Source organism: Barbus barbus (assembly GCF_936440315.1).
Source record: "Barbus barbus genome assembly, chromosome: 40".
In the NCBI taxonomy this organism is placed as follows: Eukaryota; Metazoa; Chordata; class Actinopteri; order Cypriniformes; family Cyprinidae; genus Barbus; species Barbus barbus.
In genome coordinates this window covers 14,029,075-14,054,310 of record NC_136718.1, presented here as the reverse complement: position 1 = coordinate 14,054,310, position 25,236 = coordinate 14,029,075, and the positions used below count along the sequence as shown (strand labels likewise).

Here is a 25,236-nt window from a genome sequence, read left to right as displayed (position 1 = left end):
TTTCAGCAGCAAGGGTGGTCACAGGGCAGTAGATTGTGGGAATCAGGTTAATTAGAGAGGCCGGGGCGTTCGCTGATGAGCACGAGTAGGAGAGAGGCGTTTTAAGATAATCGAGCAGACCCTTGGCCTGACCCGCTCCTTGTTTAACCAGCCCCGTTGTGATGTTCCCGACAGATCCGACCTCTTCCTGCTGACGATCCCCGGCGTACCTTTCATCCGGTCTCGCATTGGTCTTTGCGCACCTGCGAAGTCCCGGCCTCTGCTTGTTTTCTTGTTTTGTTCCCCATCATTGATAACGCATAAAAGGCCGACAAAGCCTTGCGACTATACGTTTTCCTCCTAATTAGAATTCCTCCTTTCAGCATTCCGAGTGGCAGACCGTGTCGAAGAAGCGCTCTTGTTCATTTCTCATTCCTGAACCTGAACCGCCCCGCTCCTACGGTGTTGCAATGAGGTTCATGTTGGTTGTGCCGCACAATAGGATAAGTGCTGACCCCTAACCCTCTGGTTGACCTGCTCTATTACGAGGGTTAGGGAGCGGTGCAGATGTGGGTAAACTTCCAGAGATCTGGAGAATGCTGCACACTTGTTAAATGGCTGTTTTCCCTCTCGTTATTTAAAGAAAACTCCAAAGAGAAGTGGAAGATGGTTCTAATTAGAATTTGGGGTTCAAGCACAAATGCTATGCCAAGAGGACAGATATATTCAGCTGATTAGAGCTGCTGGCGCTAACTAGCGGCCTGAGTGAATGTTGAGTATCAAAGGATGTCTAAAAAGGAAAACAGTGCATAACTTAATTAGCAAGGATCATCGCCTAACAAAATCAAGGCTAAAATAACAGTTCAGACTGAGTACAAAAAGAGTGTGTTTCATTTCTTTTTAGTTAGTTCCTTTAGAAATTACATACAAATATTATTAGAATAAATAACCAGTTAATGCACAGTGGTGTGCCCCAGTAAGTTAGTTTCTGCTTAATTTCAGCCATTTTTCTGGTTATTTGGTTATACTTATTGCAGGTGTGTGCTTTGGAAGGACTTTGCAATGCACAGGCATCTCTGTTTCTCTCATTGCAGCACTTATCATTAGCTACCAGAAGGTGGCAATCTACACCAAATCATTCCTAATGAATCCCGTCCAGGGCCACATAACCAAGGGTGTACTTAGTTTCAATTCCAGGGGATACTTGGAAAGATTTTGATTTTATTAAGCTTTAAATATCAGTGGATATAAAAAGTAATGATTGTTGATCAATAACATAAAGATGCATGGGAAATGTAAACACTAAATACAAATCTAAAATAAATAACATAACATTGCTAAATTTCTTTCTTATTTAAAAAAATGAACAAAGTGAATCACTATAACTGGCCATTTTAAACAAATATTACGCATGATACTAAATTACATTTTAGTTAGCTTGACACCAAATAATCAATCTTTTAAAACAAAACAAGCTATGTCTAATTTATGTCTAGTATTAATTAATATTAATCATAGTAGTGAACAATCTTTTAGTTTTTTCTTTTTCTTTTAATAAACCAGAATTTATGGTTTCATTGGAAGGACTTAATTTTCTACAGGTTGTGGCTGATTTTATTTATTAGTCTGTTGATTATTAATCGCAATGTTTTCAGGCCCTTTGATATTTTTGTTCTTACAAGAATATCTAGACAAACTGTACATTTTGCAAAGAACAAAAATAGCCCCTTTGTCTTTCATAAAAATCAACTTCAAAATGACTTATTTTGTGTTCCACAGAAGTAAAAAAAAGTCCTAAAGTTTTGGTTAATGATCTTTTTGGTGAACTATCCCTTTAAAAGAAATGTTAATACATGTTTGTGTCTAACACACAATGCAACTGATATTTCAGTGCAACTGTACGTTTGGATTACCATGGTTTTCAGCATTGCAAACACAGTATGCTCTGAGTATGACCCAGAAATTCAGTCATTCTCAAGTAAGTGATTTGTTTGCATTGCATTGCATCTCACAAAACATCTGTTTCTATGCTGTATCAGTTAACACTTTCAGATAAATGTCAGAGAGCCTGTTTATTAATGAATATCAATCAAATATTTCCAAATATGAGATGCCACTGTCTTAAGTCTGTCATTTGTGGAATTGCTACTATATTACCGCATTGGAACCCTTGTTTCATTGAGACTGGTGGTCAGTAGCGACGCAGGCATTCATGCAGAGAAAGTGACCATTTCTGAGAGACAATGCCTGGGAAAGCTAATAACATACCATTTAAATCAACCAAATGGGACAGGAGGAGACTCCCTTTAAACTCTCTCCATGTCCACCTCTCAAAAATGTGGAGGTGTCTGTTTGAGCAGCCCAATCCCGGGGTGTCAGACAGAGATACAGGGAGCTCTATGGCTCGGGAATGAGACTCCTTTTATTTTTTTCACCGTATCAGCATCATAAATGTCCTGTTTCCTATTGTGTGGGAACTCATCTCGGACATTGTTCCTGTGGATGCGGACACTGGTAGCCAATAAGTGGAACATGGTCTCCCATGGGGCTGGAGTCTAGCATTCCTGGCATTTCCAGTCGTCTGTGCTGCATCAGGCATGGAGGACTGGTGTACTCATCACTGATTGTGTTGGGATGTTTCTCCTGGCGTGAAAGCACATGTGCGACCTTCACTGGAATGTCATTGTTTTTCCTGACCTGTTCCCTTAGTGATATTTTTTTTTAAAATATCATCCAAAATGTTTGTTACTAGAACATGCTTTTGTAAACATTGCTCCCACATGGACTTTACCGTTTACACTGATTTACCGTTTCTCAGTTTTCCACGAATCCAGTATATTGTTGCTAGTACGGTGTAAACATTCTGCAAGGAATGTAGGGGCAACGTTTCAATTGACAGCTGCTTGTCATGGCGGGTATATTCTGCAGGTGAAGAATTCATCCTGTACAGTGAGAGATGGGTTCTCACAGCCTGTGTTTGCTGTTTAGCTGGTGTGAATTCTACTCACAGTGTTCTGATGGCCTATAGGGTCACGGTGAGATCAGCCCTTCCTCACACACTCTCTAACAGTCTCGCTTTCTCTTCCATTTTTTCCCACACACACACATAACTGGGGTGCATTCGTATGATTCATGCAGATTATCTGTAATTATTTATTGCATGTATTTATAAGTTGTTATGAAGCTGTAGTCTTCATAGTGTGGTCATGTGCACCAACACCAGAGAAAAATAATAATGCATATACATAATATAGAACATTTAAAAATGGTGCTTTGCAAATCTTTGGATGTTCGTGCTCTGAGCTCTGTTTAGCCTGACATGGAAAAGTGATGTATTAACAGTAGTCTGCCAGTAAATGAGTAAGTGTATCCATGTGACCTGGCAAGCGTTGGACTCCATTTATAATCACCCATACAAAAGACAAAATCCTAGTGTTGAAGCAACTTAATGATACTTGGGAAACAAACTTCATTTTGTAAGTTATATGAGATTTATCTAGATGAGATTTTTGAAAATATATTGAAATGAACAAACAGTGTGATTATTCTTTAAATTTAAAGAAGCAACTGACTTTTAGACAACACAACACAATTTTTTAGAGTGTTTATATATAATTTGTCTATATGTATGCATGAATATTTCAATATTTTACATTTTAATATTTCAAGTATTTTGGTATATGTTGTTTCTGGTTGCCATATCACAGACGCTTCAGCCCTGAAACAAATGAAACAACACCAACGTATATATGAGAGTGTGTATGTGTGCATATTGTATTGTGTTACAGAGTAGCCAAAGGTCATAAAAGCACGCTAGGGACCTGACGCGCCGCTCTAGCACAGGAATCTCCCAAATCACTCATGCAGCAGGAGGTAAAGCAACACATTATTGGTTTGCACACTTTCCCAGGAAGGTAGGCAGGTCTCCTACCCTTTACTTTAATATACTCAACAACAGGTACCTAAGCCCACCACAGTAGTGTAACTCTCTTCTTTTTAATTAAATATGCTCACGCTGACAGTGAAGACCTTTGCACCTTTTTTAATCAATATATTTCTCTACATGTGTATTTTCAGAATCCAGCTGCTATGGGATTTTTAAATTGTCGTTCATCTTTTACAGGCTATAAATACATAAGAAAATCATAGGTCAGTTGAAAACGCACATTGTTTTTTTTGCACTTTAAATTCAGTGCATGTGAGAAACAGCCATTCTCTTGGCCTTGTATCTCAAAGGAAATGATTACCCCAGGATTTAGGCTTAGTCGGACATTTGACTGAGCGCAATTAGGAGTGGAGCCGCTAGAAGCCTGAAAACCTGCTGTGCTCTAGAACTGCTGTCCAACCGCACACTGTTAAATCAATTCAGACATTAGACACTCTCACCAGCATCTTCCAACAATATCAATGAGACAGGAGAGACCTGCACAGCCCCGTATATGAGAATTCAGCGAAACAACTGTCACATTACTTGTTAAAAGCACAGATCATCCAAAAATTCTGTCATCTGTCTTGTTGTTCCAAACCTTTATGAATTTCTTTCTTCTGATGAATGCAAAAGAAGATATTTTGAAGAATTTGGGTAACCAAACAGTTGACTTCTATAGTACTTTTTTCCAATGCTATGGAAGTCAATGGCTACCGTCAGCTGTTTGGTTTGGAATGACATGAGGGTAAATGATGAAAGAATTTTCCATTTTTGTTGAACTAAATTTGCCTCGTGTTCCTGAAAGAACTGCAAAAAAATCTAAATAAACCAAATCTATAAAAAATGATAAACAAGACACTTTTGTCTTCTGCTGGCACAAAAAATATATATATTACAAATCAGCAAACTTATAAGCAGATGGGAAATTCTCGTTATTTAAAGATTATTAGCTTTAATCTAGCTAAAGGAGCGTGAAGCCTCAATCACCCCGAAGGCTTCTTCAGCCGTTTTGAAACAATGGAGAAATTCACTGAACTAGAGATGACCCATTGAGAGAGAGAACCATTGAGCCTGAAGATCTATTGATTTGAATTGTTTTAAAAGCTGAAAAATACCATCACTTCAGGTATGTCTCAGATTGTGACGAGTGTGTATGCAAATAAGTGATGTCAGTGGGATTTTTGATGGACCACTTTGTGACCTGCTGGGCCGTGGCAGGTGCCTGAAGGTAAATTCGGCTGAATTCCTTTGAACTTAGCTGAATAAGAAGGCTTTCCTCTCATTATAATTTTGATTAGCATAGCTTTTCTGGATGCTCAAAACCATGAATGTTAAATATTTAAAACCAAAATCACAACATTTATTGTCAAACTTGATTACAGTTTTGTCTGTGCAGGTCTAGGCTGTATTGAAGGATCACTTATTGCTAATCAGTGTTAGCTAGATGCTATGCTCCTGTCTCAATGGGGAGAGGCTAAGAGAGCACACGGCCCAGAGGTGTCGACGGGGAGCTTCACCTGAGGCCGTGCTTAGTCATCAAACAGAAAGAGAGCTTCATGAGCTTTTCTAAATGCACCATTGTCTCCTCCCCGCTGTTAATTTCAATTCAAATCTGTCATCATGCAGTTATTAGGAGGAGAGAGTGTGGAGCTACTGTTAGCATCTGTTCATTAAAGCACCTACCCTGTTCTGAGGAGATGTTTTCCTGTTGAGATGTTAACAAGGGTAAAACCAGATAGTAAGCACTGATTTTGAGTGCAGTGGATGGAATAGATATGCACTGCTTGTATAAGTAGCACATGAAGTGAATAAATGTAGTAAACGGAACATTTTACAGCAGATATAGAGTTGATGGCGAACACTGAAGAAACAATTTGTCTTTATTAAAGGCGTTGTTGATTTAGTGTGCTGGCACTTTTTGCAATGTTTTAGCAGTATTACATATTTTGAAGACCTAATATAGATATCTGCAGCATATAGGTAATTATGTTATAGCACGAATTTTAATGTCCCTATTATATATCTTGAAATGTAAGTAAAATAAATGATGGGTGTCATATTACTTAGTTATCTTTTATCACACAATCATAAATGAGCATAGGGTAGAGTGGGGGAAAACGCTTTTTTTCTTAAACATAGTCAGTGGGGTAAAACGCCCCCAGGGGGCAATGGGCAATTACTGTATTTATTCTGTTCTGAACATCGAATCCTTTGTTTTTCTATCAAATTAATTATAACTAGTTGGTTCAATACAAATATTTGGACTTCATATTTAAAAATTACCTCAATTTAGCATCGGCACCACAAATTTAATTTTTGTAAAAAATCTAATAGCATGAAAATTCTGGACATTTTTCATACTTGTCATTGTCACTAAAACAATGATAACTTTTCTGAACACATTTCATTTTTGCTTCATTGAAAAAAAAGACAATCCTTAAGGGGGGCGTTTTCCCCCACTCTACACTAAGTTTGGATTTCCTAGAAATTTTACATGCATTTGGAAAGTTACTAAAGGAGACGATCAAAATAACCATAAAATGTTTTCTTGAGTCCTCTACTCTGCTATTTTGTAGATGATAAAAATGGTAACAGCATTAGTAAACAAAGATGTTTATGAATTCTTTGAATGAGTTTTGATTTGTTTTATGGTATTTGTAGATTTTTGCCTCAAACGTTTCAATTTGATAAATAGAAATCTACAATATTTTTTAAAATTGCTGTTAGTATCAAAACTATCCTTCAGTAGAGTGCTGCAGTGATTACGTATTTTTGATGGCCAACCCAGAAGTTAGCATCACCCTGGTTCTCTCCACAGAAACCCAATAGTATTTTTCCATTCGCTTTTGGATTATTGTAGAAATTAAACTCTGTGACCAACAAAAGTTATGCTCACAACAATCTTAAGCCTCAATAGGAATAGCAGAAGGAAAAATCTAAAAGTTGGCTATAAACAAACAACACCACATGACTTCAGCGCCACCATTAAACAACTCTTTATTTAAAAGAAAGAAAAAACACTTCCCTGAAAAAAAATAGTTAAAATAGTTAGCAAGAATCTCTTATAAATGCAATGACACACGTTCATTTTATTGACTGACTTATACTTTTATTCACTTTATTCCAACTTTGCAAGGATAGTCTGGCGCTTCTGACTCACAGCCTGTATTTGATTACTTGTACTGTACTTGATTGCACAGATACTATTTAAACTGAACTGAGCTGGACAATGACATCATTTGAATTTGCTACTGACGATTCAAACGTGATGTTTTGAGCAGTGTAGAGTAGCGCTTGTTGTTTGCCGTTTCTCCGATCACAAATGCAGACATGGTAATGTTTACACGGCTCGATGCAAAGCGATGTGTAAAAAGACAGTATAAGTCATTATAATCAGTAATTATGTCCCCACTGGATGCAACAAATGCCTCGTTTATAAAGGGTTTTATTGTTTTTGTGTCATCGCCCCGGGACACGGCATGACAATACGGTAAGGGGCGTACCATTTCCGTCTCATGCTTGAGATATTCAGCCAATCACAAGGCACTGGATAGCTAGCCAATCAGAGCACGTCTCGCTTCTCAGAACGATGAGCTTTGTAACAATCCACATGTTTCAGAAAGGCGGAGCATAGAGGAGCAACAATAATGTACAGTATGTGGAAAATAATGTGTTTTTAACCTTAAACCACATAAACAGATTGCATTACACCAAATACACAAAATAATGTTCTTTTTAGCAACGTCATATGACTCCTTTAAATATCTTGAATATCTAAGATTTTGGCTTCAATGAGATTTTCCCAGGAAACCTGGCGTCCTCCACTATTCTTATTCAGTCCAACAGAAAAGCACTTGAATGTGATAAGCTTGTAATCAGGACTTCTGAAATTGGAAGTAGGAAATTTTGATAGCACATAAAAGGCAGTATTATTCAGTATTATTTCCTTACAGGAATCCAGATTTTTTTTATGTTGATGAATAAAATGTGTTAGCCTTAGAGCTTCTTTCAGGCATTTAACCAAAAACCCATTTAAAAACCCCCATTGACTTAAGGATGATTGAACCGGTAGTGCTAAAATGCTAACTTTTGGCCTACACAAATATATCTTCCTCATGTAAGTGCACTAAATAACGCTAACGTTAACTTTAATTCTTTATTTTTCAACCTTTTTCACAAAATTCCCATAATACTAAATACCAGAGACCCTGATAACAGTACTACCCATCATCTTCATCAAAACAACAATAGTCAGCTGGCAGGTTATGGAGTTTGGCATGATGTGGGAGGCTTTGACTGGAAACAAAATACAAAAGCTGAAACTACAAAAACTGCTCTCAGAACAGGGAAGAATGTGAGGAAAAAGCGTCACAGGGATCATTAAAGTAATTGGCTGTAGCTGCGCTGTGGAGGCATCCATGCTGTTGTGTTATTGTCTTGGTTGGTCTGTTGGCTCCAATTGGACCTTGTGTCACAATGTTGCTCATAGCCCACAGATCAAGGGCCTGAACCCCGTAGGCTGCCCGCTGGCCTCCAGGTGGGCACACTAATGAGCCAAGGCCCCAGCTCGACTGCAGCCTCCCTGGGCAGGAGGGGCCAGAGGCCGAGGGGTGCGGGGTCAGCCATCGCAGGGGTCGCAGGGGGCCTGAGCTGGGGGAGAGTCTATGTAGGTGACAGAAAGTCCATTTAGATTTGGGATGCAGACTGTAAGGCCACGTGGAGGGGGATGGAGTGACGATTTGTCAGCAAAAAGGCTTATTTTGCACATGTGCCATCTATCAGTTCTCCAATGCTGATTGTTGATGTGTTTACGGAAACAGTGTTGAATTGTCTTCTCGTCATCACCCCCACCCCTCAGGCTTTGCAGTCCCACAGTATTCCCAGTGTAAACACTACAGCAGTGATCTCTGCGCTGAAGCCCCTCAAAAGGAGAGAGGAACGACTAATGGGAGTGTTTGTCTCTTCTATCCAGCCGAGCCTTTGTTGCTCTGATCTTACAGGAGTTTATTTTATCCTATGAGTTCATGGTGTTTTGAGAGAAACAGCCCATCTCCTCCACCACTGTTTGGCCCAAAATAAGATGAAAGGCTCTGTAAGACCCCACTTCCAAACTCAGGTACTGTCAACGAAGAATATAAATGCTTAGTCCTTCAGTAATGGCTTCCTAAGTTCAGTGTTTTCTGCTATCTTGTCTAGAGAGCACCAGAGGAGAATGGGTCATGGCCATGGATTTCGTGGTTTGTTTAGCCTGCCTTTCATGGGGGTAAATAGTCCCGGTTTGGCTGAGGCACCGATAACACGTGGTGGGTGTCCCGCAGTGCTGGTCAGTCAAAAGGGAATAAACTCACTCCATACAATGTGCTGCCTCCATAAAAGCTTCTTTGTGACTGGAGAGAAGGGTCAACTCACTCCTCCAGCCAGCTAATAAATGCCCACATTCTATACCTTTTTGATTTTGTTTTGGCAAGTAGGCACGGACAAAAGTAGAAAGACGTTTAATTATTCACAGGGAAATAGATAAAAGATTAATTTGCATCGATTTTGCTTCCTGACAAAGAGAGTCGTTTTATGCACTCAAGAACCAGAATGCAGGCCATTTTCTCCAACCAACCGAATGGAACAAATAGATCAATGGCACTTTTAGCATGGTTATCAATGACCAAAACCTGGAAACGGGCCCTTTGAACAATATTGGTTTTGTGCATTCTGTGCATTGTCCGTGTCCAAAGTTTGCGGCGAATCCTTCTGAGAAATGTGTGTGCTTTAGCACAAGAGAAAACCAGATGAATTTAAATAATTCTATTTGTTACGTTCACAATGCAAGATTTCGGTAAAATCAGAGGATTGATGATAGCATACAAAATGTTAAAGCAGTGACAAATGCTATTTTTTCTGGTCCATTTTAAGCTTTTAACTCTTCCAAATGCATTAACCAAAGCGTTTCAATGATTTGTCTTGCTTGTTGTTTTGTGTAGAAGCAGAATGGATTCAACACAATCTTGCTTATTCGCTTACATATGTTACATTACTTGTGCTTGATGGCTTTATTTACAATTTCTATAAAATAACCATACAATATTCAGTATATTTATCTGATTGCACAAAAATATTTTAAAGAGCCATTTTTATTTTCCAAAAGAAACAATATGTACTGTATATATATCATTTTTATTTAAATAGCATAGAGAAAAAAACTAAAGATTTGTATTTTTTGTCAGTTTAAATCAAATTAATGTTTTATTTTATTTAATCAGATAAAATAATTCAGTGCTGATATTATATGTCCATATTTCTCAGTTAAAGGTAACTTTTTTTAGTGTTGGGAAAAATAATATATATAGAAAACTTTCAGCTAGACCTTTGAAAAGTGGCTCTGCAGCTTTCAATTTACACAGAACCAAAGCTAATAAACTAAGCTTACCTAAAACTTTAAATACTACTCTTTTGCTGTCTTGCATCCATTATCTTGTTACTTTTTTTCCGTCGGTAGACTTCACATCTCCCTCGTGAGATAATGTAAGCAGAAGCACCATGCACAACACTGCACACCTGCCTTGGACATATTTAGATCTTGCATGTGTTTTTCCATCCTCTTTGATGTATTGTTTTATCTGCGTCACTCCAAGTCTTCCAGGAATTTGCAGATGGGATGGGGAGGGTCCGTACAGCAGTGGCATGTCCCTCAGCAGTGAGGAAGGCCTTATCTGTCAGCACAAATTTGCAGTTTAAAGCTGAGATGTGAAAGAAGTGTACAAGTGTATCACAGCTTAGTGTGCGGGACCCAAATCACAGCCGATTCCTCATAATGTAATTAAGGCGGCAGGTCCCAAGATCTACGCGAGCTTGCCATGTTCCTGTTGTCCCTGTTTAAGCAGCATGCCTCCTTATGTGAAGGGAGTCTTCTTAAAACCTTATGAAAAGGGCTCTTCTTTACTCATTGTCTCTAAAGCCTGTTATTAATGCAGGGAGTCAAATGATGTTGAGCTGCTGATGAGGACATCAGAGAACTTACAGGTGTAAGATCTGTTCTTAACTGGATATCTGCCTACCTTTCATACTGTATGATTGAATGGATGCAGCGGTGGGAGACAGCAGGACTGTTAGGGGTGTGAGTTGCATCCAGATCAACTTAAAATGAGATGTAATTATAAGCTTCTCCAAAAGACACTGTTCTTGAGCTTGTTTAATGGAACCAAAATGACAGTCTGGTTAAAGTTAATAATTATGTACTATGGGTGTGCCGGGTAACACCAGTATTTATCTCAGATTAGTTCTTAACAGAAGGAACAGAACCAAGAGGGCTCACCTAGGCTTTCATGCTCCTAAATTCCTTTATAAGTGTAGTAGCGTGTGCTCATTGCAAATATCCTAAAATAATGTGAGAGAATATTCTGCATTCTGTATGTGTGTGTGTGTGTGCACGTGTCTCTTGTACTCAGAAGGGCTACTAATTATTTGATTAAGAATACAGTAAACAGAAATATTGTGAAATATTATTACTATTTCAAATAACTGTTTAGTACTTTTGTATTATTACGTTTAAAATGTCATTTATTCCTGTGAAAGCAAAGTTCATTTTTCAGCAGCCATTACTCCAGTCTTTAGTGTCATATAATCCTTCAGAAATCATACTAATAAACTGATTTGCTGCTCAAGAAATATGTATTATCATTATTTATCAATGCTGAAAGCAGTTGTGCTGCTTCATAGTTTTGTGGAAACAGTAATACTTTTTTTCTGGATTTATTAATGAATAGAAAGTCAAAAAGAACAGCATTCAGTTATTAAATAGAATCAAATGAAATTTATTAAATTGAATGTTAAATTGAGGGTTTTTTTTGTAACAATGTATTTAACGTATTTAATATTTCTCTTGATCTACTTAATGCATCTTTTCTGAAAAAAAGTATTTAAAAAAAAAAAAAGTCTTACTGACCCCAAAGTTTTGAACAGAATATTAAAAACTTAAATATTAGAATTTTGGAAACCTCAGAAATGTTATCCACCAACCATGTTTATCTACAAGAATTTTTAAAGCATTTATTTTGTCTTGGTTTCTTCTGCCAGCAATTCTATAGCAACTTTAGAATTCTAATCAACCTAAACGAGCTTATAATCAACATCTCGCTGTTTAATAGAACATTAGCGTCTTGATTGTAGCTGAAGTGAGCTACAAGCAACCATAAAGGCACTGATGCCATATCATTGTTTTAAAATGAAAGAAGATTGCATTAGTATTGTAGTCCCTGTAAGCTCCTCCAAACATTTATTTAGGAATTAAATTAGAGGTTCCAGCGATTCTCAGAATTCAATTTGCCGTTTTGTGTTTCCACAATCTGTGTCGGTCCACCCTTTTACATTGACATCAGCAAGAATGATCAAAAGTGTCATTGCACAGCTTTTATGCATTTGGTCCCGGCATTGCAGTGAAGTGACCCATTCCAAGTAACCCATATCAGTCTGGAACTGAAGTTTATGAAAGAGTCTATTGGAACTCACTCTCAAAAGATTTTTGGGGGGAAGCCACGATGAAAAGTGCTCAAAGAAATAGTATTTGGAGATATCAGCAGGCTCTCTGAGGGAAAACAAACTAAACCGACCGATGTGAGTTGACTTAATCTGATTAGGCTAACCTCATCAACGGCCTCTTAAAAAAGAGAAGAAAGGCATGAATTGGTCAGAAAAGCTAAGGGATGGGGGATGCTCTCGCTTGTGCTAAGAGCACCAAAGAGTCTCAGTGAATACCACACATTGTAAAAGACATGCTGGTCCTCAGATGGTAAAATGACAACGACCCATTTGAAAGGCGAAGCAAACTGAATTAATCCAAGGTTTTTGCAGGTATAAGAACAACGAAATTGTAAAATGTCCCAAAACTTTTACACTTTATATCACACCACTGCTAAAACTTTATTTTGAAGCCCTGAGGACTAAATACAGCCACCCTCAAACATGCTGGAAGAAATATCAATATTTTAATTAATTAATGTGGGATTCAACCTCAAAACACCCCACAGGGCCAGTAATAAAGATGAAAGACTCCGGACCACATTATCCGACACATAGATGTATTAGAGCATTTTAATACAACAATGTTTGGTTTATAGAAATCCTTAGCAACAGTGTGTTTAAGATATCTTCCCTGCCAAGACTAACTCTTTAGAACTTTTGCCAATATTTTCTCTTATTGTGGATATGGTCAACTAAAGTACCCCAGAATACGTTCTGAAACCTATAGCACCAAATAATAAATGAACAGAATCTTATTCTGTATAAACACAAAGTTGAGAGGTGCTCAGTGCTGAAAACAGGATCTATTATTGTTTACCACAAGCCCTGTATGTTTTTTTTTTTTTTTATTACGTGACATACATTTAAATGCTACCAAGAGAGATACAAAGTTCTACCAGAACAATAACTTACAGAAATAAAATAAGAAGCCAAGGAACTTGAAGTTTTGTTTCAGGATGTTTCATCAATAAAACGTATTGTAAGCCCGATTTTAAATGCTTCTGTATTTCTGTTTTTATTTCTTTTTCTTTTTTCTTTTCTTGATTCATGATTCATGCAGGTAGATTTTGAGGTCAATATATATATATATATATATATATATATATAAACTGACCAAAGACAGGTCTCCAGTTATTCTCATCTTTACTTTTCAGCATCTCAGATTATGAAAGAACTCATCATGGAAAAAATGAGGTCAGTTTGACTTCTTAGATATTGTGTGGCTCATAACAGAAGTTTTTAAAAAGTCAAAATACTAAATTGAAGTAAAAAGTTTTAAAAAGGACATTAAAAAATACTCAAGTCAAATGCTTATTTGTTTTATGCTTTACGCCAGATGCCAACCACGTGACTTTACAATCTAATACACTGTTTTCATCATAACATGCATGACAATATTCAGGGGCTATCATTCAATTCTTTGCATAAAAATGTATAAAGTCTACAGTCTGTTTTTTAGGACTTTTTGCAAAACTCAAGACCAGACTCAAGCCAAGGGGCAGTGTGATCAAAGAGCGTGTAAAGGGATTGGCCCAACAACAGCGGCTAATGCAGACATAATTGACTGTGTTTTCAGAATTCTGTGAACAGATTTGGATAGGGACCGAGACCCATTACCCAACAACAAATGAACTTTTCTTCAGTGCAATGAAACTGTGCACGCTCTGATCTTGGACAACAGTGTGCTGGTCAGTGTTAAGTCTAATTGCAAAACACACAATTCCTTGATATTTTTTTATCTCGCTTTCCTTTTCAGACTAAAGTTTCAGACTAAAAGTCAAAACACGTCCCATAATCATATGCTGGACTCCTTGTTATTTTGGATTTAATCCAGTGATCTGAATTCCAAGAACTGTATTTTTAATATTACTTTTTTATTTTAGTGCATATATACACACATTACATACATACATACGTACACTAGTCAAAAGTTTTAGAACAGTAATTCTTCTGCTCAAGCTTGCCAAGCTTGCTTTGATCCTAAATACAGCAAAAGCAGTAATATTGTGAAATATTTTTACTATTTAAAATAACTGCTTTCTATTTGCATATATTTTAAAATGTAATCAATTTATTCCTGTGATCAAAGCTAAAATTTCAGCATCATTACTCAGTGTCACATGATCCTCCTGTTCAAGAAACATTTATTATTGTTATCATCATCATCATCAATATTTAAAACAGTTGAATAGGCTACATTTTTTTCAGGATTCTTTGATGAATATAAAGATCCAAATATCAGCATTTATCTGAAATACATAAACCATTCAAAAGCTTGGAGTCAGTATAATGACTCCAAAAAAAAAAAAAAAAGAAAGAAAAATAATGGAAAAAAAAGAAATTATAAAAATGAACACTTTTATTTAGCAAGGATGCTCTAAATTGATCAAAAGTGATGATAAAAGCATTTATAATGTTTCAAAAGATTTCTATTTCAGATAAATGCTGCTGTACTGAATTTTCTTTTCATAAAAGAAGCCTGGCAAAAATTATACTCAGCTGTTTTCAACATAATAATAAATGGTTTTTGAGCAGCAAATCAGAATATTACAATGATTTCTGAAGGATCATGTGACTGGAGTATGCTGCTAAAAATTCAGCTTTGAAATCACAGGAATAAATTACATTTTAAAGTATATTCAAATAGAAAACAGTTATTTTAATAGCAAAAATATTTCAAACTTTTACTGATTTGCTCAAATAAATGCAGGCTTGGTGAGCAGAAGAGACTTCTTTAAAAAAACTTTAAAAATCTTACTGTTAAAAACTTTTGACTGGTAGTGTATATATTTTAACATCTATAGGTCAAAGAAATGTTTGGACAAAGAGTCTATAAAATTTGTGTCCTGGCCATCTAAATAATTCTCTGAAGCTCTATTATGGAGGTATAACACATACAGAAAGCAGGATTAAGGGCTACATAATATACCTCAATCCCAAAGCAAATAGGACAAATGTGAAGGGGTGAGTGCACAGCTGGCCCCTGAGACCTCAGGATCCTGGGCAAACAGGCTTCAAGCATGTCCCAGCTAGTCTTGGCAACAAATGACAAGAGTCCCTAAACAATGGTCAACAAGCAGCCAAACAAGACTTAATAAATTCTCATTGCTATGGGATTTCTCTACCTTATTAGATACATAAGACAGACTTAAACTAGATGAGTTTTTGTAGCACTGGTTACACTGGCAGTCCCGTTTCACGTTCATTTAAATTGGTGTAATTGAAGAAATTTATATATAAGTGGTGATGTTATTATTATTATTAATCTGTGTTATTAACTCTCACTGCAATATTGCAAAATTGCTGTTTTACAAATAAAGTTTTGGGATGCAAATCTGGCAATGTTGTATTTACTATATGAAGCATTTCCTCTTTCTCAATATATCGACTCTCCAAAGTAAATAATATGAGATTTCAAAAACACAGTTGTCTGTTACTTGCAAATCATTTGATGTAATTTTTAGTCATTTGAATTGAGGTATAGACTGTATTACCTCTGTGCTCCGCCTCGTGGTCAGATATGATTTCGCACTCGACTGTTTAAAGTTCTAGTAAAACTTTATAGATAGACGATAGATGGCGCGCGAAACCTATAAATTAGTTCTCCCACTCAGCATCGCATCGGAAAAATCCCTCTTAGATCTTCATTGCTCTTGCTAAATTATATTTTCAACAGATAATTGCACTAAATAATTTAGATTTTGTGTTTAAAGTGGTTACAATGTGGGCCAATTCCTTTTATCTGTCGTATCCATTTTAATAAGAGTAGCATATGAAGAACTCCAGAAAAGTAATTTACTTAAATATGCAGACTTATAGTTGAGGGATGTATTTGGTGCAAACATTTGTTTATAGATGCAATTCTAAAAACTTTCTTGCATTTTCACAATCCTCTTGCAATGCACCAACAAACAGCCCGGCCAAGAAAAAACACGAGTTCATAATTCAGCAGTAATAAAAAGCAGCTGCGAAACTTGCTGTCTAAACCCCGCTGCCTGTGAGTTTAACAGCGGCACGTGCTCAGGGGACGCAGCGGTGCAGTGAGCGGGCGCGCAGACTTGCTGGCACGCGGACAGATGTAGCAACACCTCCCCCGCGCGCTCTCTGCCTCCTGCACTGCTGGAATGATTGACGCGTAAGATGTTCACCCAGCCAATAAGACGAGACTCCGCCTAATTTGCATAAAGCGGCCAGCTTCCCATTGGTTTCCTGCGTGCTCCTTCGAACCGCCTCGCGTGCCTGTACAGCTGTTTTCTTCTTTGAAGCGCAACTAGATCGTCAAAGTTTTTTCGCTTTTATTTTCTTTCTAAAAGGACTGGATCCTCATATTTCCTATATAATATGAACGTATTCTCACGCGCAGTTAAACAAATACATATAGAATGCTGACACTGTCAACGTTTATTTGTCATATACGCAATGCCACACGGTGCTACAAAGTCGATGGAATGTTTTGTCTAATGCGTTTTATAGAGAACAAAACATAAAAATATACAGAAAATTAATAAGAGTTAAATATTTCAAGACGAAGAATCTTGCATATAGCCAAGTCCTTGAATAATAGGCTGTAAAAAGTGCAAGATTGCAAGAGTCAGTGTGCAAGTATGTCCAATGCAACTTTCAAAAAAAAAATCCAGAGCAATTAAATATCTTACTGATAGTTCGCAAGATAATATGCATGTAATAGCCTACTGTTAATGCTAGTGAAATGATAGTAATTCGAGGAAAACAGTATAAAATGCTAGTTTTTGCAATGTTGATAAAATGACATTATTTGTCAGCTGAACCATTCCAACATCAAGTGTACAGGAATGCTGGTCGCGCAGTGCATGAATGCAGAAATACGTGATTCGGCTGTGAAAAAACGTTGGTGGCAAACAGCAAGAGTATTTCCCCAATTCCCCTTATCACTTCACAGCCAGGCCGACTGCACTCGCCTCTTTGTTGTTTGTCCCTCCAGGGCTGATTGAGCAGCGCGTGACTGACAGCCCGTGGGGGTGTTGTCCAATCAGCAGTCTGCCCGCGCCCAATGGGTGAGTCCGCGCGCCTATTGGCTGAAGCGAGTGTGGGAAAGAATGCAGAGAGGGTTTCACACGAACTGGGAGCATGCGATCTATCTATAAATACCGCCGGCGTGTGGCAGTGGGAGATTCGACTTGCTCTCTGAAGCGCTACGCCACACACGCTCTTGTCCTCATATGACAGCCTGTCGACTATAAGTCATATAGCTGATAAGAGGGACTCACACTCTCTCTCGTGACCATCCCGAGATCTTGGCTACGCTCCGCATCTAATCCTAACAGCCCGTCTCGGTGTTTTTTAAAAATCCACACACGGAATATAAACACTTTTCTTGGCTTATACCGGACCCAGCTTTGGTTTTGATCATGCCAGCCGATAATATGGAGAAGCAGACCGCATCACCTATTGCTGGTGCCCCTGCCAGTGGATCTCATACTCCGGACAAACCAAAGAATGCCAGCGAGCACAGAAAGGTAGGCTAAATATCGTTAAGTGTTTTGACACTTTTTGCGTTTGTGTTTCGTTTTAGATGAATGTCAGTTGTCATTTCCAACTTTTGTTGTTGTTGTTGTTGTTGTTGTTTTGAAAGTAGCGTCTTTATTATAGAAATTAATTATCTTTGCATTTCATCTGCAGTCTTCAAAGCCAATCATGGAGAAACGCCGCAGAGCGAGAATAAACGAGAGCCTCGGACAGCTGAAGACCCTGATTCTTGATGCTCTTAAAAAAGACGTAAGTTGTAGCTACGAATCTGTCTATTTTTTATGTGTCGATAATCTAATAATCTTCATTTTTAAAACAAAATTATTAATCGGTGCTTCTCATTTACAGAGCTCCAGACACTCTAAACTGGAGAAAGCTGATATTCTTGAGATGACTGTCAAACACCTGCGCAATTTGCAGCGTGTTCAGATGACTGGTAAGTTATAAGTCAGATTTATTAAAATGCGTAACTTTAGACATATGATTTAAACAGGTTATTTAATTTCCTAAATACACAGCATTAATGAACGTTACCTTTGCTTTGCAGCAGCCCTGTCAGCTGACACAAACGTCCTCAGCAAGTATCGCGCGGGATTCAACGAGTGCATGAACGAGGTGACTCGGTTTCTCTCTACGTGCGAGGGACTGAATACGGAGGTTAGGTCGCGACTTCTCAACCACTTGTCCGGTTGTTTGGGACAGTTGCTGGCCATGAACTACCCTCAGCCTGCCCCAGCTCAACAGGCGCATCTGGCTCAGCCTCTTCACGTGCAGCTTCCTTCAACATTGCCCATCAACAGCGCCTCAATGGGCCCCAAACTCAGTCCATCAGAAGCGGTCTCACCCAAAGTCTTTGGAGGATTCCAGCTGGTGCCAGCCACCGATGGACAGTTTGCTTTTCTTATCCCCAACCCAGCTTTCGCTTCTGCTACAACCCCGGTCATTCCCTTGTACGCAAACGCAAGTGTCCCAGTGACTGTCAACGCCAGTCCCGTCCAGGCCAGCTCGGCTCCCACGGTGGCATCTCCTGTGCAGGGAATGACCTCCTTTGCGGGCGTTTCACAGGCCGTCAGTCCCGTTGGTGTTAGTGCCGGAGCAGAAAGCAATGAACCGGTGTGGAGACCTTGGTAGACTTGCTCATCCCATACGAACTTTTAAAACAGTTTTTCACGATGAAGAAAATACGTTCAGTTCCGTTTTAAGGGACTTTGTTGACCTTCTGTTGGACAAGGCGCATATGTTTGTTAGCTGATTCCAATATTTGGATGTTGTTGATGAATATGCTGTTGTTAATTCAACAGCATAACACTTAATGTTTAGCCTATAAAGTACTTTTTTTAAATAAAAGAATTTAGTTTTGTACAAAGTTTGTAAAAGATTGTATTATGCCAAAGCTTTCTTGTTGTTTTTTCATGAGTGTTTTATGTTTGATGCTGAATAAATCAAAATAACGAAATCTATCGTGTTCAAGCCCTTTTTTCAATTAAGATCAGTAACGTTACTTGATGTAAATCTATAACACCTATAATGGATAGCCTAAGGGACAAATATTTGTTTAATTTTGATATTACTTTATGATTCTTGATTTACAATTTAGATTGACAAGTGACCATTTTACATCTAGGTCTATTTAATCATTTAGCAGATGCTTTTATCCAAAGCGACTTACAAATGACAATTTAAAGCCTTTACATGAAAATTGACGATTTTACGATTTTATTTAAACAGACAAGAGAGCAAAGAGTGTTTAAAGGCATAAAGCTTTTCATTTACAGCTGTTCAACTTTTTAAATTTAAAGTCTCAATTAAGGTTTGTGGGCTACTGCTTATTGCTCTTCTATTTCTGGCGGGAAGAGATCATCCTTACAGGTTGAAATGACAAAGGCAATGAGAGGGTTTTTTTCTTTTCTTTTGCAAAAAGGTAATTAAACATCTGAAAAGGGTCTCATCCTGTATGCAGCGGGATCTTTAAGAAGTCCTAAACCCCCATTCATTGGTCTGGGAAATACGCTTTGGGTTAATGTCATCAACAGATTGCCTCAGTGAAAAGAGAATATGGAAGAATCCTCTCTTCCTTTTGTTTACCAGTCACTTTAGTTGTATAGCTGTACCTGAATAGCGCTTGGGGTGCATCGCGCCTCTTTTCTGACTAAACTGAGGAGTTACCTCAACATCAAACCTCTTTACTAATTAAAATGTAATAGAATTAAAAAGTACATTTTTAAAAATTATTTATTTTTACAGGCAGCTTGACATGCAGGCCTTTCCCAGGCGAGTAGCTATCTCCAGTCGAGTAATTTATGTTATCCCTGGATGTAAACTTATCTTCCCTTTGCGCGCGAGCTCCGGAACTGCGCGCGGACTGTCGGCCGTGTGTCTGCCACTTGCAGTCAGCGGCCCACTTCGTTTTCGGATTAGGTTACACACCCTGGTGACCAACGGCCACAGGGTTTCCCACTTAACAACTCCATCGTGTTAAACCCAATGCTGAGACCTATTGGCGTGGAAAGTTATTTATTAACACGTCACTAAGTAATTTCAATATTCTATATTTTTTTCTGCTTTATTTTATGATTTACCCAATTCCCTCCAATTCATCGAGTTGGAGTGAATTGAAAAAAAAAAAAAAAAAAAAAAAAAAAAAGGTAGACCCCCCTGAAAGTCATTGAAAGATTCGTACACTGTTCAAAACCCTCGGGGCTAATCTAAATCGCACAGAAAAGCTTGTTTTCGCACATGTGCATTGCTGAAACACTAGTTGGCAGTGTGTGGGCTCCGTGGCTGCTCTCTCTGCCTGCGTGTCTGAGTTAATAGTTCAGAGATGCCGTTGTGGTGCTGAGGTCGTGAGAACCGAGCGAACTAGACTGCCTGCGGCCGGGCAGAGCGCCAATCCGTAAATCCCCGCTGGCAGGCCGGGTCGTGCTTTGGCCGCACAGCCTCTCTGGAGGTGAAGAGGCGCACACGCGTGGCCGCCAAGATGCGAGTTTTGAGCCAGACTATAATAATTACAAGAGCCACTAGCCAGATCCAAAACACAGAGACTTTTGAAGCAACAAGGAGAGGGCTAGCCTACTTTTCATAGATGCAATTGTTTTATACAAAAAGTATTATTTATAAATCCATAAACTTGTTGACACTGGCTTAGTAGGCTATTTCAAATATCGAGGACATGTTTTCTGTGGAGTTTAGGACATTTATTTATATAGCCTAAAAAAAAAAAATGTATTTCATTATTTTATATAGGCCTAATATTTTAAAGTTTGCCTCTATAGCCTAAACTGCACACACACACACACACACACACACACACACACACACGTGGTACAGAGGTTGTTCTACTGATATAGAGTTGAGAGTTGAAGATTAGCTTCTGACTGTTTATATTAACAGCCATAATAAGCATTCCTCTCGGGTCTCAAGATAAAATACCCCAATCTAAGAAATAGAATGAATCGCCCTCTTTTAAATCAGCTTACAGAGAGAGGCCATAAAATCAAACTGGATAGTATGCACATTCATCAAAGAAAGGAAAGTGAGCAAAGAGTGTATTCTGAATGTAAATATCTGAAAGGATGCACTAGGCCTACTACCACAATAAGTGTTAAAAACACGAGTAACACATTTTATAAAGCAGAAAAGGGCTATTTTGACCAGCTCCATTCATTGAATGTTTTTGTGAACTAAGTTTTTGTATCTGTTAATTTAGAAGAAATTTCTCAAACACCTAACATATTTTACCAACAGAATACTTTAGCATTATGATTCTATGAATAGAGAGTATAGGTCAACAAAGTGGTGAATGTAGCGTCCAAATGTAGTGTCATTTTTGACCACAAGGAGGAACATAACGTCTTGTGTTGTCCTACAGATCTACTCGCGTAATTTAAGGATTTGAAATTAGTTTTAGGTATAAGAGATGTTAGGATCATAGAGAACACATACATTTTTAATCCATATATTCCATCTAGCCTATTTTTATGCACATGTGTGTGCATATATGTTTTTTTTCTTCCTTTGCATTTACAACAAAACAAGCTAACACACATAAGTATCCCTGTCTAAATTTATTCTAGTTCAAAGTCACACTCACGAGGACAAGGGGGAAATGCTCAGCATGCTTGGATATGGACGCTGTGGGAGAAAGGTGGGGGGCAAGAAGCACTGTGATCCAGAAAAGAACCAGATGAGGCTGACACTCCTTCTTTCTCCTGCAGCACCTGTTGCCCAAGAAGTCATGAAAGACACAGTCGTCAGCAAAATTGTGCTGGACACCATTTAGATCCTCATCCCAGAACATCTCCACACGTGAATGTCATGAACTCGTTTAGGAAGACTTTAAAGGAACAGTTCACCCAAAAATGAAAGTTCGGTTATCATTTAATCACCTTTAATGCCATTTCAATCCTGTATGACTTACTTTCGTTAGTGGAACTCAAAAGAAAATATTTTTGAAAAGTTTTTTTTGACTATACAATGAAAACCAATAAAACATTTATGTGTTGCAGTGGAAAGAAAGTAATACAGGTTTGGAAAAACATGAGGTTTAGTAAAACTTTTGGGTGAACTATCCCATTAAAAACATCTCCTGGACTTATGTCAATCAAGAAATTTCAACAGTTATTATTCAACTCTTTTTTTTTTTTTTTTTAACAGGGATTATCTGTTCTTCCACTGATATTTATAGCAAACAGACCATCTTTCCCTGGTAGCAGGAGTCGTGTGGTGGGGAGGGTGCACTCGTAGGGACGCACTGCCGGCCCTTATCAGATATCACAGCTCAAGGAGCCGCAAGGTCCGCAGATCCTTGTCACTTGTCTGCAGGACATATTTCTGAGTCCAGGTTTTGCTTTTCAGCACAATCTATGGTTTCAAGTCATGGTGTCTTGGCAGTCTTTGCGAATAGTATAGATGCCACTGGAGAAAGTTAAGGACCACCCCCTGACAGTCAGGAGGTCATTCCAAGTATTTATAATCCCATCTCCTTGGTGGCCTTGAAGAAGACCGACTTTAAATTTGGACATGCTTTTTATTTATGATTTTATGCATCTTGAGGACCATTTATTTATGAGGATCTGACTGGTCAGCTGTTGGGCTATTTTGAGTGAAGTTCTTATATTACAAACAGACTTCAGAGAAGATAATTTTTTTCAAGATTTTATGTAGTTAATGATTACATACACACACACACACACACACACACACGTTTACTTATCTAAATAGGGACATCCCATAGGTGTAATGGTTTTTATAACCCTAACTGTACAAACGGTATGTGCTATTGCTCTACACCTAAACTTAGCCCTCACAGGAGACTTTCTGCATTTTTACAATTTCAAAAAAGCTTTGTTTAGTTTATTGTTAAACCCGTTTTACAAATGAGGACGTCCCCAAAGGGAGGTTTTTGGAGATTTTGTCAGGTTTACCTCACTTTTGGGTACAAATTTGTCCCCAAAATATGGTTAAGTAGGTACACACACACACACACACACACACACACACACGCACACGCACACACACACACACACACACGCATGCTCCTAGGCTCCTATGTGTAGGTTCAGTAATTTCACTTTAATGGCAATGCATAGGTTTTTTTCATTGCCATTAAAGTGAAATAACATAAACATAGGAGACTGAGAAAAATGCTCATTTTAGAAGAAAATTTCAAACGGCACTTAGAGGCATATATAAAACTGTGGCATACACACACACACACACACACACACACACATATCATATATATATGAATGATCAAATGTAGCACATATGGAAATATAATAATATTCGATTTTTATTTAAATCTGACTAATTTTCAAGAAAATGTTATTGGGTTTCAAATCAAAGTTTTATTTTTATTTAATTTAATTTACTTTTTTATTATAATTTTTTTGGTTCTCAGGAGGATATATTGCATTGAATACTGTGGAATATTAGCTATTACACTTAAAAATACAAGTTTTCTGTTTTAATATATTTTATATGGTAAAGCTGAATCCTTTATATAACACTTTAGTATTGTTAATTGTACAGTGATCATTAACCATTTTTTCAAAAAAAAAAAAAAAATTGGTTGGTAATCGCTGTATAATTAACTGTATTAAAGTGTCAAGTAACTATAACAATTGCATTCACCTGCCTCAATATTTAATCAGGGTTTCCGCGGGGTCTTAAAAGGTCTTAAGTTTAGTTGTAGCCTATCAAATTTAAGGCCTTTAAAAGTCTTAAATTCTACAAGAAAGTCTTAATTATGATTTCAAGAGGTCTTAAATTTGGAGAGGGAAACACCACAATTGCGATATGGCTGAATATGACGATTAAACTTCAAAAGTTTAATTAAATAAACACGAGCGCTGTAAATTCAAAGTCCGGTGCTGCGCTGAAAACGCGACATATTTCTGCCAAACGCGACACCTGCTGGCAGAGAATGAATCTAACAGAGGTTAAACTAGTGCACGTACGAGTTTCACTGCACGATTCGGTCTATTAAAATACATTGATCACATAATTTAAGATATAGGGGCAGAAAATGTATTGCCTACATTTATATAATTTCATATAGATAATATCACACAAAGAGTGCCATTTTTTCTCCAAATATCAGCATGATTACAAATGTGATATTGATTTTATGCAACAGTTCAATAAACAAGACGTTAATATTAAGAGCCTTACGTTTTAGACACCATATTTCCTGCTTTTTCTCTATTTCTACACAACAAAAATAATTCCAAACACAGCCACAGCACTGTTTTGTGTCTCTGAGCAACATGAGGGTGACTCGTTCCTGAATGAATCAATCCTTTAAATGATTCGGTTCAATCGTAATGACTCACTTATTAACTTACTGCCACCTATTGGCCGTTTTAATTTCACATTTAAAGTATCTTCTTTTTTTTTCTTTTTTTTTATAATTTCAAACATCAGTTTTCAACGTTTTATGTTTCAAATATCAAAACATTATTTATGCATTTGTAACTGCAGGTTAGTATTCTATGTCCCTCTGAGCTGCATTAAAGTGTGTGTAAATACATCTAAATGCCACTTCATATGCATTGCAAAGATACGTTTTGTTGATCCTGATTTCATTTGCTTGGTAAGAGCTCAAATGCAAGAATTTGACTCAAAAGATGATGCACACTTTTAGAAAAAAATGGCTTAAAGGTAAAAATGCCCATAAAACTGGTTGGAAAAGACTTATTTCTATCACTGCTGTGAACTGACCACACAGAATATGAAGAATATCCCAAAAATTCAGGAGTCAGCTGTCCACGGTAATCTTTAAGATATCAGCACAATAACCCACTCAGCAAAAT

The 25,236-nt window shown here is 37.7% G+C and overlaps 1 protein-coding gene across 1 annotated transcript; it reads left to right on the top strand.

Moving 5' to 3' along the window:
- The first annotated feature begins 17,474 nt into the window (after positions 1 to 17,474).
- LOC306859425 (transcription factor HES-4-B-like) lies at positions 17,475 to 19,388 on the top strand. Its single transcript, XM_079400442.1, has 4 exons — positions 17,475 to 17,913; positions 18,077 to 18,172; positions 18,272 to 18,359; positions 18,471 to 19,388. The coding sequence occupies exons 1-4, from the start codon at positions 17,806 to 17,808 to the stop codon at positions 19,052 to 19,054; spliced, it is 876 nt and encodes a 291-aa protein (XP_079256568.1). The 5' UTR covers positions 17,475 to 17,805; the 3' UTR covers positions 19,055 to 19,388.
- Positions 19,389 to 25,236: the final 5,848 nt, after the last annotated feature.

What these genes read in the sequence shown, in the direction of transcription:
- LOC306859425 (XM_079400442.1), top strand. Translation starts at nt 17,806, where the DNA reads ATGCCAGCCGATAATATGGAGAAGCAGACCGCATCACCTATTGCTGGT. An exon ending in ATGCCAGCGAGCACAGAAAG is followed by an intron (nt 17,914 to 18,076) that starts GTAGGCTAAATA and finishes TTTCATCTGCAG; the next exon opens with TCTTCAAAGCCAATCATGGA. An exon ending in TTGATGCTCTTAAAAAAGAC is followed by an intron (nt 18,173 to 18,271) that starts GTAAGTTGTAGC and finishes TCTCATTTACAG; the next exon opens with AGCTCCAGACACTCTAAACT.